The sequence below is a fragment of the Myodes glareolus genome, chromosome 2 (genome assembly GCF_982192425.1).
Source record: "Myodes glareolus chromosome 2, mMyoGla1.1, whole genome shotgun sequence".
Lineage (NCBI taxonomy): Eukaryota > Metazoa > Chordata > Mammalia > Rodentia > Cricetidae > Myodes > Myodes glareolus.
In genome coordinates this window covers 97684972-97699043 of record NC_142027.1, presented here as the reverse complement: position 1 = coordinate 97699043, position 14072 = coordinate 97684972, and the positions used below count along the sequence as shown (strand labels likewise).

Sequence of the window (14072 nt, the reverse complement as noted above, 5' to 3'; positions counted from 1 at the left end):
CTACTGACAAAGCACCATGACCAAGGCAACTTTAGAAGAAAGCATTTAATTGGAGTTGTGGTTTAAGAAGGTGACTGAGTTCTTGATCATTGTGGTCGGGAACATGGAGGTAGGCAGCCATGGTCCTGGATCAGTAGCTTGGAATTTATATCAGGTTTGCAAGTATGAGGCAGAGAGAACTAACTAGGAATAGTGTAGGTTTTTGAAGCCTCAAACCCTACCCTTTGCCCTGATAATACACACATGTTTCAACAAGGCCATACCTCCTAATCCTTTCCAAATATGTCTACCATCCAGGGACTAAGCACTCAAAATCAGGAGACTATTGAGGCCATTCTCATTCAGATCACCACAATTCCCAGAACCCACATGGGTCAGCTTACAAATACCTGTAACTCCAGGGGGAATCTAATGCCTCTGGTTTCTGTGTGCATGCACACATACATATACACATACTCACATATAATTAAAATAAGATTCTAGCTAATACCTTTCATCCTAGCATTCGGGATGCAGAGGCAGGCAGATCTCTTTGAGTTTGAGATTTGTGACTATCCTGGTCTACAGAGCGAGTTCCAAAATAGCCAAACCATCTTCCTTCCTTCCTTCCTTCTTTATTTATTTATGGGGGTATGATTTTCAAGACAGGGTTTCTCTGTGTAGTCCTGGCTGTCCTGAACTTTCTGTGTAAACTAGCCTGGCCTTGAACTCACAGAGATCCAACTACCTCTATATTCCAAGCATTGGGATTAGAGGTGTGAGCCACCCTGCAATCTCCCACCCCGGTTCAGGTTCTTTTTTAAATTTTTTTTAAAAGATTTATTTATTATGCATATGATGTTCTACCAGCATGTATGCCTACATACCAGAAGAGGGCACCATATCTCATGGTTCACAACCATGTGGTTGCTGGGAATTGAACCCAGGACCTCTGGAAAAGCAGCCAGTGCTCTCAACCTTTGAGCCATCTCTCCAGCCCCCAGATTTTTATTGTTTTTGTTGGTTTTTCAAGACAGGGTTTCTCCGTGTAACAGCCTTAGCTGTCCTGGAACTAGCTCTGTAGACCAGGCTGGCCTCGACTCACAAAGATCAGCCTGTCTCTGCCTCCCGAGTACTGGGATTAAAGGCATGAACCACCACATTCCAACTCAGCCCCCAGATTTTATTTTTTAAAGTGAGACTTTACAGTAGTAGAAGAACTCTTTCTGCCAAATGACAGCAGGGTCAGTGTTTCTTGTTCATGTTCTAGCCATATGCAGATTTGGGTATGCTTAGGGCCATGTTGGGTATGTTTTGTTTTGTTTTTGTTTTTGTGGTTTTTTTGAGACAGGGTTTCTCTGTGTAATAGTCCTGGCTATCCTGGAACTCTGTAGACCAGAATAGCCTCGAACTCAATGAGATTCACATACCTCTGCCTCCTAAATGCTGGGATTAAAGGCATGCACCACCACCGCCAGGCTTGTTTTGTTATTTTTTATTTTTGTTTTTTTGAGACTCGGTTTCTCTTGAGTGTTAGTATTAAAACATGCACCCCACACTTGGCATGCAAGTTTGTTTTTAAACAACACAATGTGGGCATTTTAAGAGGAAAAAAGGCAGATTGTTGTGTTATCACCATCTCAAGGATTTTTGATGTTTTATATAGATTATTTCCTGAGTCCTTCAGATTTCAAATTGGGGTTAGACAGTTGTTCCACACCTTGTTCATCTCAAGGAAATTGGTGTTTTCCTTTAAAAGACCCACTGTACCATTTCTTTGCTTCTGCCTTTATGCAGGAATAGACAACATTTTTGAACCAAGCCATTTTGCTCAGCATTGGAGCTTTTGGGCTTTTCTGAGTAGTGGATACATTACAGATTAGTGTTAGGTATACTTCTGGCCCTGGTACATATAGGACCATTCTTGAACTTTATCCTATGGACATGTTGTCTTCCCGAACTATAAGGACAGGAGGCATACCAGTTTTCTCAGTCTTACTGTGTCTTGGGGGCAGTGGGAGGATTTTCTACTTCTAAGAATCAGAGAGTGTTCCTCTGTGGTACTTTCTTTTATGACTGGTACTGAGGACAGTACTTTCTGTATCACGTTATTACCTGTCCTCTGTTCAGCTACCCTTAGCTTGCATATTCTGCCTCTATCTCCAGGAATGCCTGATTCTATTTTGTTAACTTATGCAGAGATAGGGACTGAGCCAGGTCTTGACATGCTAGGCAAAATGCTCTACTACTGAGGTAGGCCCTAGCTCTTGCTATCTCTTTTAGAAAAATTCAGCCTAGACTTTTCAAATTTCAAATTGTTGAGACTTTGAACAGATAACTTTTGAGATAGGGCCTGGCAGAGGAGTGGAAACATCCTCAGGCTTCTCCTCAGTTATCCTTTACAAGGTCACCTGTCCCTCCGCCTATTCCAGCTACTCTCTCTGGACATCTGCACTGCCTGCTCTTTATTATGTACTCATTTTTTTGGGATGTCTTACCGGTAGTGCTGTGTTGGACCAGACTGAACCATTATTGTACATTGTGGCCTGTTCAGGTGGGTGCCACCCTCTTAATTTTGCCTTATACATGCTTCTTCCAGAGTTCCTCAGATATGCCCATCTACCTGTTCATAGTAGCTATAGTAGCTGTTATCCATGTGTTGTGGTCAGGATGTCTGTAGCTGTCTGCTATCAGGCCTCCCTGGGTCCAGGTTTTGCCAAGCCATTTTTTTTTTTTAATATAAATGCTACAATTTGATTAAAACATAGATGTGAGTTCTTTCCTTGGTAAAATTGGTATCCAAAACTTCTACCATCTCACTGTTCCTTCTTCAGGATGTGTTGTTCTTTAGCCCCTCCCAAGTCTACCTTTTAAAGTGCTGTTGCTGCTTCTCATTACGAGTTTGGGAACCAACATGTAGCTCACTGCTGGATGGGCAGCATACCTGATTTTCCTTTGGGCTTAAGCCCTCACCTCAGACTTTTTCTTTTTGTAGCCCGAGCCACACTGGAAATTCTCATCCCAGACTTTGTTAAACAGACCTCTGAGGAGAAGCCCAAAGACAGTGAGGAACTGGAGGTGAGTGCAGTGATTTTGTTCTGTTGGGAGCACAACTGCCATACAGTCACTGACCCCATTGCCTTCACCGGGATTGTGCACCGTGTCAAAGGTGTAGTCTGTAAGAGGATCTTGCTTGTCTTTGTGAAGGCAGAGGGAAAAGTCTTTTGAAAATTTGATCCTTTAGCTGAGTGTGTATTATACACATAAATCTTTGATGGAAGCAAACCTAGCAAAGTATTTAAGATTGAAATTGTTGTTTATGTTGGAACTTTCTGAAACCCTGTGCTGTATAAACCCTTTAGGATAAATAAGGTTCTTTGGCTAGTCACAGCAAAGGAGTTTCATCTGGTTTTAAATTGATTTCTTTACTTATTTGTCTGTTTTAATTTTCTTGAAGTCCCTGGTCATTTTTAAAATCAGACATTCAGGAATTGTGTTGCCTTGACTTTTCAGAGTTCTTGTGTTTCTACATTGTGTCTTGCATATCTGTCACAATAGGTATCTCTTTTCAGGCTTTTAAATTTCTATTTAAATGGGAGGCAGAGGCAGGTAAACTCTATGAGCTTGAGGCCAGCCTGTTGTACAAAATTAGTTCCAGGCTAGACATGCCTGCATAGTGAGACCCTGTTTCAAAAAACAACAAAAGAAAACAAAGAAATTGAAGTGGATTTTAAAATTTTATGGTGTCATTAGTGGCTATTATTAGGCTTCTTGGAGTCACATTCCTGTTTGCACTAAGAAAGAAAGTAGGCAACAGTAATTAAAAATTATTGCATTTTTGTATTACGCTTTTTTTTTTATTATTTTGTGTGGTTGTATATGTGTGTGGGTACGTGCAAGCTCTAGTGCAAGTGTGGAAGTAGAAGAAATACTCTAGAAGTGGGTTCTTTCTACCATATTCATTCCAGGACTGAAACTCAGGCCCTCAAGTTTGTGGCAAATGCTTTTCCATTGAGCAATCTTATAGCCCTTAACTATATTTAACTATGTGGAAGGTAAGAAAAAGAGAAAAGATGTATGGGGTTAAGATATAAGAAAAGGTCATGCTGGGCAGTGGTGGCTCACAACTTTAATCCCAACACTTGGGAGGCAGAGGCAGATGAGTTTGAGGACAGCCTGGTCTTTAGAGTGAGTGCCAGGACAGGCTCCAAAGCTAGAAAAGTCATGGCTTGGTTGTGGTGTGGTAGTACATGCCTGTAGTCCTCATACTTGGGAAGTAGAGGCTGGAGGATAAGGATAAGGACAACCTCAGATACGTAGGTATTCAAAGTCAACTTGAGGTGCATGAGGCTCTGTTACCCCACCCCACCCCATAATAAATAGAAAAAGAAATGATCTCAAAGGAGCACATAGAAAAGTAAGAAAGACAATATAGTCAGAAGGAAAGAAAAAGGAAGGTAGCTAACAAAACAGGACAAGAGAGGATGGATCATTTTTCTCCAGGCTTTTTTTTTTTTTAAATGACAGGAATGGTTTTTTCAAAATATTTATTTATTTATTATGTATACAATATTCTGCCTGTGTGTATGCCTGCTGGCCAGAAGAGGGCACCAGACCTCATTACAAATGGTTGTGAGCCACCATGTGGTTGCTGGGAATTGAACTCAGGACCTTTGGAAGAGCAGGCAATGCTCTTAACCTCTGAGCCATCTCTCCAGCCCCTCCAGACTTGTTTTTTTATAAGTGAATGAAGTCTAAAGCAAATCAGAGAAGGCCTTTTCTCAGGCTGCATTGTTGGGTTGAAGTGCTGTATGTAGGCCTGTTATGCTGGAAGTACAAGAGGCTCTCTCAGAGTGCTTCTGTTAGCCCAGCTAAAGGACATTTTCTCCCTCTGCACCAAAGGCCTTTTGCCTGGTGGGTTTGTGGCAGACAGTTCTTTTGTGTATTTGTGTCCACATGCTGGGAGGGGGTGTGTGTACATGTATGCAGAGAATAACCTCAGATGTTGTGCCTCTGGTACCACCTGTATTTTTTGAAAGTGTTTTGCTGGCTTGGAATACTCAGTAGATTAGGCTGCCTAGTAGGCTCTAGGTATATGTCTTCTTTTCCTGCCTAGTTCACTACCAAGCTTGGAATTTTTTTAACGTTGGTTCTCAGAATTGAACCCAGGTCTTCATACTTATGTAGAAAACACTTTGCCAACTAACTGCACTGTCTTCCCACCCTCTAAACTGGGAAATTCTGCCCAGCAGCAGTTGATTTTTCTCCACCCTCAAGAGTGTACAATATAATCAGGCCAAACAGTTTACACTGGCTGGCTAATGGGTTCTTCTTATCTGTTGTGACCTCGGTTCTGTCCTGTACCCCACTTGTGTTCACACACAGCTGGCTCTTGATTAATTTCCCAGTAGGTAGTATGTCAGCCCATACTGCCTTTTATCCTTTCTGGTTTCTGATCAGTAACTGTTTTCCATTAGGTAGAATTATCACAAAGTTAATCTCTGGGCCAGGCAATGAAACCTGTTTCAACAAAACAAAACACCAAAGACTGGGTATAGCTTGATATACTTATTGGTAATTTTAATTTGCCCTAGAGGTTTCTGAAACTTTGTCTTACTTATTTTTGTTCTCCATACTAGATGATCTTGATAGACCTATCTTTATGTTTACTGGTATTTCTTCTGCCTATTTGAGTATACTAGGTAACACCTCTAGTGAACAATTCATAATCTACACTCTCCCCTTCCTCTTGTGTAGGAGTGGGATGATCTAGGGCCTTAGACATTCCATCCCTGACAAGAACTGTCTCTGAGCCCTATCTCCAGCCTTCCCTGCCCCCAACTCCTGTATGTGTTTCTATTTGTTTGCTTATTTTGAGACAGTTTCTTAATGTGTAAACCTGGTTGACCTGGAACTCTTCATGTATAGGTCAGGCTGACCTCAGACTTCCAGAGATCCACCTTTCAGTGCTGGGATTTAAGGCCTATGCCATCAGCAGTTAAGAACACATACTGGTTTTGCAAAGCACCCAAGTTTGGTTCCTAGCACTCATGTTGAGTGGGTCTTAAACGCTGGTAATTCCAGTTCCAGGGGATTCAATACTCCTGACCTTACTGGTTACATTGACTCTCGAGCACATATATATGCAGACATAATTTAAAATGGTAAAAGTAAATAATAAAATTTTATTAGAAATAAAAATAGAGCTGGAGAGATGTATGAATACTTGCTGCCCTAGCAGAGAACCTGAATTCATTTCTGTTGTTATGTTCCCCTCTCCTTCTGCCCCCAGTTTCAGGTGTAATGTTCTTTTCTAGCCTCCATGGTCATTGTACATATGTGGTACACATATATACATACAGTCAAAACATCCATACATGTAAATAAAAAGTGTTTGAAAAAGTATTTAAAACAAACTCAGAAGGGAACTCAAGGAACTTAATTAACATTACAGAGAGAAGAATGGGGCAGACAAGCAAGAGATCTCATCAGCTTCCAGTAGGAGGGAAATGGATAAAGAACAAAGAGAATGAGAACAAGTGAAAACAAGGCAAACCAGGACAAAGAAATTAGGTGCCATGGCCTTTGTTCTGTGTAGAGTTTTGTGTTTGTGTGTGTGCGTGCATGCACACATACACACATTCTCCTGTTTATAGGCCAGAAGGTGATGTCTGGCGTCTCCTCAACTGCTTCTCTACCCATTTTTGGAGAAAAGGTCTCACAATGTAGCTGTTTTGGTTGTTTACTATGTATCAATTCAGTATGTATCAAAGATAGGATAGTGAATTACTGATTGTATCGGTTACTGACAGTTTTCTTTGTAGTTCTTTTATTTTTTGTGTGCATCTTTGTGTGTATAGGAGTATGTGGACTTATGCTCATGTTGTGTGTGAATACACATAGGGAAGCCAGGCAACAGTTTCATGGAGATAGTTCTCTCCTAACTTTACTTTGGTTCCAGGGATCAAACTCAGATCACTAGGTTTATATGATAAGCACTTTTACTAGTGAGCCATCTTTCTGGTCCTTCCTTTTGGCCAGTTTAAATCCTGTTACTGGAGTTGGAGTTGTTACGAACAGTAGACAGAAGCTTCTGTCCCACCAGGTCCTACAGCCATTAAGTCCCAAAGAAACACACAGAGGCTTATAAACTGTTTGACCTATTGTTCAGGCTTATTGCTAACTAGCTCTTAAAACTTATATTAACCCATAATTCTTATCTTTGTTTAGTCTTGTGGCTTGGTATCTTTTCTTGGTGAGGCATTCTCATCTGGCTTCCTCTGTCTGGCTGGTGACTGACTCCCCTTCTAGAGTTCTCTTAGTCTAGTTGACCCACCTATGTACTTTCTGCCTGGCTACTGGCCAACCAGCATTTTATTAAAATAATATGAGTGACAAATCTTTACAGTGTACAAGAGCTTTATCCCCCTTTTTTCCTTTCAAAATAAGAACTCTGTATTTTATCTCTTTTGTCTTTTTTTCCTGATATTATCCATAACAAACTGTAACCAACATACTAAACAAAGACAGACATCCATAATCCATTTTTTGGGAATGTGGTTGTAGTTTTCTAGGCCACTTCTATTGATCGGGGGCACTGATAACCTTATGGGTACTCAAAGAAAATTTAGGATTTTGGTCAAATCCTGACTGGCGTATTCTGTGTGGCTGGATCGATTGATCATCCAGTCAGCAGTCTTGAGGCTGTTCTGAATATAGAACTCAGAGGAAACTGCAACAGAGGTGCTCTGAAGTATTGGGTCATCTGGGCCATCTTTTCCCATTGGAGATTTTTCAGAGGGGTCTTCCTTGATCACACTTTATTTTTCTTAATCCAGAATGAATCCACAACTTTTTATTTTATGAGGAAACAAAAGCAAAACCTCTTCTCCAAAGTAACATATCTTTTATAGTCAAGGCATTTTTAAAATATAAAGGTTAGATTAATCCAATGGCATTTATAATCGAATGTCTTTTAGCAGCTGTTGCTTCTTCAGCAAAGAAGTCAAAGACAGCACAATTACATACACTATCCAGATTCTCTGTGTATTTCCCATCATGTGCCTTTTTTAAAAAACAAAACAACTATTTTACCTTTTTTTGAATTTTTATTTATTTATTTATTTATCTATTTATTTATTTATTTATTTTGGAGACAGGGTTTTTCTGTGTATTTTTGACTGTCCTGGAGCTCACTCTGTAGACCAGGCTGGCCTTGAACTCACAGAGATCTGCCTGTCTCTGCCTCCTGAGTGCTGGAATTACACCCAACCATTTTTTTTAAAGGACTTTATTCTTTTTCTTTTCTCTCACAAGCTTACGTATATTTTTTAATGAATTTATCTTTATATCTTTATCTTTTTCTGGCCACGTGAGTCTTTAATCTTTTAAGTGTTATGACTAGGTTTTTAGGTGCCAGGCTTTGGCACCTGGCTCCACCCCATTACTTAGCTTTTTAAGAGTCTAGCTTCACGGTGGAGGTACTGGCAGGAGCCATGTTTACTGCTACAACACTGGAGTTTGTAGCAAGGTTCATGCCACCACCAAGAAGCCTGATGCCAGCTGCATATAAACACCACGTAAGTTTTTGTTGGCAGAGCCTCTTAAAAGAATTGCGAGGCTCTTGCTGCTAACATTGAGGCAGGAAGATTCTCTTAAAGGAGCCCCGTCTTTGCTTGCTACCAGCAAAAGAGTCTACTGGGAAAAAGACAGTTACCAAGAAACTATGCTTGACTCTGTTCTTGTCTGTCTAGAGCGCCCACCCCCCCACCCCCCCTTTTATTTTTATTTTTTAAACCTTTTCCAGGGTTTATGTGGAAATTCTTGCCAAATGTTTGGGTGCCCACAGCCATTTAATCCCAAAGAAACACACAGAGATTTATGTTAATTATAAACGGTTATCTTCATGTTTATATTTTTCCTTGAAAGTATGTTTCTCTTTGAAATTCTTATGTTTATAAGGAATTAGTCCTGGGGATAGTACTGTGTCCTAATGTAGGGCCCATTCTATCCATGTAGTTACATTCTGAGGTCATAAGGGTTAGGACTTCACCTTGTAAATTTTGGAGCAGAAGACGAAGACACAGTTTATAGTTTAACTTATAGTAATATCTTCCCCAGATAGTAATTGCAAAGAATTATCTGTATTCTTGAGTATTATCTATCTGTATTTTTTGTAACATATCTAAATTCATTTAGATTAGCTGATGACTGAACAGAGATTTCCATGTACTAGTAGTACCTCTCTTAGCCTTTGCCTTCATTAGTAATTGGAAGCTTTTATCATATAGTTCCTGCTCACATTTTATGATTCTTAGATTGTCCTACGTAGTGGGTAAATGTTTAGTTTTAGATCATTGCTGGCATGTAAATACAACTTAGTGTTTGTGTATTGACTGTATCTTGCCACTTTGGTAAATTCATTTGTTAGTTCTCATAGTTTTATTATAGATTTTTTTGAGTCATCTTTTGTGGATGCTTAATTTAAAAAATGCCCCCCATCAGGCCCAATTTAATACTTGCTGGAGGTAGTACATAACTGGGTGTGAGCTTTGAGAGTTCATGTTCTTGTCTGCTTTTTCTGCTTTGTACTTGTGTTTGAAATATGATCTCTTATGTTTTCCTGTTCCCGACACCATGTTTGTCACTCGGTATTATGTCTCCCTGTCATGATGGACTCTTACTCCTTCGGAATTGTAAGCCCCAATAAATTCTTTATTTTGTAAGTTACCTTAGTTGGTCTGGAACTCACTCTGTAGACTAGGCTGATCTCAAACTCACAGAGATCCATCTGCCTCTCCCTCCCAAGTGCTGTGATTAAAGGCATGCACCACTACTGCCTGACTATGTTGATTCTTTTAAAGCCTGCATTCCTGAAATAGAGTCCTACCTTGCATGATATGTGTTCCTTTCTGTGTACTGCTAGTTCCTAATTATCAAGTGTGTAAGTGTGTGTGTGTTATTTATTTTATAGCGTGTTTGAGCACATGTGCCACAACACAGGTGTGGAAATCTGAGGACAACTTGGTTCTTTCCATCTACCTTTTTGTGGGTTCTAGAGATTGAATTCAGATTGTCAAGCTTGCATAGCAAGTGCTTTACGTTAAGCCATCTTGCCTTTCTTTTGTTTGTTTGAGTCAGGGGCTCACTATATTATACTAGCTGGCCTTGAACCTGCTGTGCAGACCAGACTGACTTCAAACTCACTATGAGACCGTGGTTGGCCCCAAACTCACAGAGGTCTACCAGCCTCTAAGTGCTAGGATTAAAGGATGTTCCACCAAGCTCAGTGTGTTATTTGTTTGTGACAGGGTCTTGGTACATAGCACAGTCTGGTATGGAACTCAGGATTTTCCTGCCTTATCTTCCTAAGTGTCGGGCATGTAGACATATACCACCATGAATACTAACTGATATTCTCCAAGTTTGCATCTGTGTTTTTGACAGTTGCTATTGTGTAGGTTTCATCTCATTTGGTTTCTTACTTTCTTCTGGTGTTTTAATATGGTACTGGTAGCATCATAAACTAAGCTGTGAAGTATCATCCTTGAGTTTGTGTAGATACAGCTGGTATTATTTCTTCCTTAAATGTGGAGTGGTCATCATTGCCAGTGAAGTCATTTAGACCTGAAGTTTTCTAAGTGGGATGGTTTATAACCACACATTTGGTTGTCTTGATTGGATGTTGTGTGTTCTTCAGTGGGTATGCTAGTCAGGGTTTTTCAGGGAAGAGATTGGGGTTGGAGATAAGTTCGCTGTCTCCCTGTTGAGCCCTGCTGTCCCGGTGTCAACTGCTGGGTAGAGCAGGCTCAGATAGGCTGATGTTGGTAATCAGGTCCTTGTGGTTAGTTCCAGGGCCTAACTCCTGGTAAGGGTGAATGGCTTACATATGTTTGAGGGTAGAGACATTTTTTGATGCCTGTTTGAAGACAATAGCCAAGCCACGACAGTTCGAATTCATGCTTACCAGTCTTGGCTGGACTCTACATCTACTAATTTCCTCCACATTATTGTCACCTGAGCAGTGCAGACACATGAGAGCCGTCCATGTGTCATTCTAGAGAGGACTTGATGTAGCTTTTTCATGTCATCCAAGGTCTGGACTCTTGGGGCTACCTAGCAGGCTAGTGAGAGACTTTCTGCTCCCAGCAGAGATCCTCTGGCTGGTGGAGTCTATTGTTTAATGTTTGTTTCAAGCTCTTTGTTCCTATTTGCTTGTCAACTGAAAAGTTAAACTTTGTTCTAAGTTTCCTGGGGATTCTGGTCTGGGTTGTATTATGTTTCTGAAAAGGAAGGGCTAATCTCTGGTACCTCAGAATGTGGCCTTACTTTGGAGACTACGATGCTACAGGTATAATTTAATTGATTTGTGGTTGAAAAATTGTGACTGGTTTTCCAGAGGTGAGAAAAAAAGAGACCTAGTGAAGAGTGTCTTGGTGCTGCCATAAGCCATAAGACCTGGGCCACCAGAAGTTGGATTTTCCCATGTAGTCTCTGGAGAGGGAGTATAGCTTTGCTGGTTACCCTGAATTGTGAGAGAACCCACTGTTATTGCTTAAAGTCACCCCGTTTGCGGTACAGATATGTTACTTAGATGATTTACCTATGTAAACTCTATAGAGGGTACCTACACAAACTAGGGTGACTCTAATGTTGCTAGGTGATAAAATTATATGGGACTACTCTTGTGTATGTAATTTTATCATCAGCAGGTAGTTTTATCAGTGTGTGTATTCTGTTTCTGCAGTCTGTGCTATAGAGTGAACTGAGCTATCTGGCATCTCCTGTTCACTGAGATCAAGTCAATCTAAGATCAAGTCAGGGGAGGTTCTGTTAGCTACTAATTTCTGAGCCTCTATCCTTTGTCCCATGCATTTTATGGCTGCTTCTCCTACCCCTAGCCTACCTGAGTCTTGCTGTGCAAAATTTCTCTCCTCGTGTGTTTTAGTTACTTTTCTATTACTCTGACAAAACGCTATGACGAAGGCAACTTACAGAAGGGTTTATTGAGGTTTACAGTTTCAGAGGGTTTTTTTATGACCATCTTGTGAGAGGTGTGGTGGCTGGCAGGCATAGTGCTCAAGCAGTAGTTGAGAGCTCACATCTCATCCACAAGGAGGTGGGATCGGGTGGTAAATCTAGCTAGGAATGGTTTGGGCTTTTGAAACCTTAAAGCCCACCCATAGTGACACACCTTCTCCAACAAGGTCACACCTTGTCCTAATCTCTCCCAAACAGTTCTACCACTAAAAGAGATACCAGGTATAACATGATCTAGTGAGTTGACAGGAAAAGATGTTCTGCACGTGAGGGAAGCACACAGTGTGGCACGACTCTAAGAGGTCTGGGCTTGCTCGGGATTCACAAGCATGTGCTTTGTATTTCAGTATTTTAACCACATCAGTATTGAGGATTCACGAGTCTACGAACTGACCAGCAAGGCCGGGCTATTGTCTCCGTATCAGATCCTCCATGAGTGCCTTAAAAGGTAGGGTAGGCAGCGCCTTCCTCAAGAATCAAGTCATGGGAGCTCCTCTGGAGCATCTCAAATTTTTACTTGGATTTTGTCCCAAGGCATTATCTGTTTGCCTGAATATACAGGAGCCCCTTGGCTCTGACTGATAGGCCAGTCCTGGTTAACTGAAATGAGTGTGGGGAATCTTCTTTAGTCATCTAGGGAGGTGTTCGCTTTTCTCTGGAGAGTTGTTAATGGACTTTGTCATTTGGTAGCCCTCCTCAGAAGTCACCATGTACAGGTACCATCCACTGATGTCTCTTTGTTTTCCCCTGAAAGAAACCATGGAATGGGTGACACATCAATCAAGTTTGAAGTGGTTCCTGGGAAAAACCAGAAGAGCGAATATGTCATGGCGTGCGGCAAACACACAGTGCGCGGGTGGTGTAAGGACATGTTTCCTCCCCTGCTTCCCTCATAGCTTGACATGTTTTCAGAGGACTGCTGGGATATGGCCAGCAGCTTCTGACATGAGGGGGTATGGCCTACCTAATCTACTACTTCTTTAGCAGTCATCCCAAATAAGCCTCAACTTTGTGTGGGCCACCTTCATCTGAAGCTAGAGCTGTGACCCTGCTTGCATTCTTCCTTCTGTTCCACTGTTGCTTCTCTTACCTCTAACCAGCCAGTCTCTGGTAGGATGAGAGATTGGCTTTCTGAGGAGCAGACTGAGGTGCCTTCTGATGGCTATCTATCCATCTGTACGCCTGTATTCTGGTTTCTAGGCACCACCTTACTCTGCTTTCACATCTGACATAGTTACTTAGTAAAGGCCAACATAAAACCAGTAGTTGCAGCTTCAGAGGAGGCTGGGCAGGAGAATCAAATATGAGGATATGAGTTCAGAATTAGCTTGAACAACATAGTAAGACCTTGTTCTTTAAAAAAAAATAAATAAAAAGGCCAGGCATGGTAGAACATGCCTTTTTTCCTAGCACTCAAGAGGCAGAAGCAGGCAGAGTTCAAGGCCAGTCTGGTCTACAAAGCGAGTTCCAGGACAGGCCAGAGTTGTTACACAGAGATGCCCTATCTTGAAAAACGAAAAAAAAAAAAAAAAAGTGTGTGTGTATAAAATAAAAAACCATGAAGTAAAACACTAAGTAATCACTGTAAGGAAAACTTAGTTTTATATATATTAAGGGATGATCCCTAGAGGACCCTGGGAAATTACAGACCCACATTTAGACCTGGATATTCCCAGTTACCTATGCTGCACACTACAAACTCTAGTCCCCACAGGGGTAGGCAGCTGAGAACGTTGAGAGAGTGAGCAGTCCAACAATCTTTTAGCCTGAAGAGCTCTCCTGGCTTAGGGCATTCTTCATGTGGAGAGGCACCTACCCTCAGGAGCCATATACATTATAGGAATCCTTGCTGCTGGTGGTCTGTGTGTTGCAGGAAAGTGGGGTGGAGTGGGACACTGGAGAGAAGGGACCTTCATTGTCTTGGCTAATAGCTTTTCCACTTGTCCTCGTCTGGCTCTCCTGAAAGCTGCTTGGCAGAGTGGTACCTGGGTCCAGGTCTCAGGACTGTGAGTCAATGGTGTCTAGCACAGTGGCAAAGCACTGTCTACCCTCCT

The 14072-nt window shown here is 41.4% G+C and overlaps 1 protein-coding gene across 2 annotated transcripts in view; it reads left to right on the top strand.

Moving 5' to 3' along the window:
- The window catches only part of Dgcr8 (DGCR8 microprocessor complex subunit), a 33353-nt gene that overhangs the window by 13059 nt on the left and 6222 nt on the right, over positions 1–14072 (top strand). For both annotated transcript variants that reach the window (XM_085684291.2, XM_085684290.2), the window contains exons 9-11: positions 2975–3057; positions 12366–12466; positions 12773–12879. In XM_085684291.2, coding sequence (XP_085540417.1) covers positions 2975–3057; positions 12366–12466; positions 12773–12879 — 291 coding nt within the window. The remainder of the gene's footprint in view (positions 1–2974; positions 3058–12365; positions 12467–12772; positions 12880–14072) is intronic.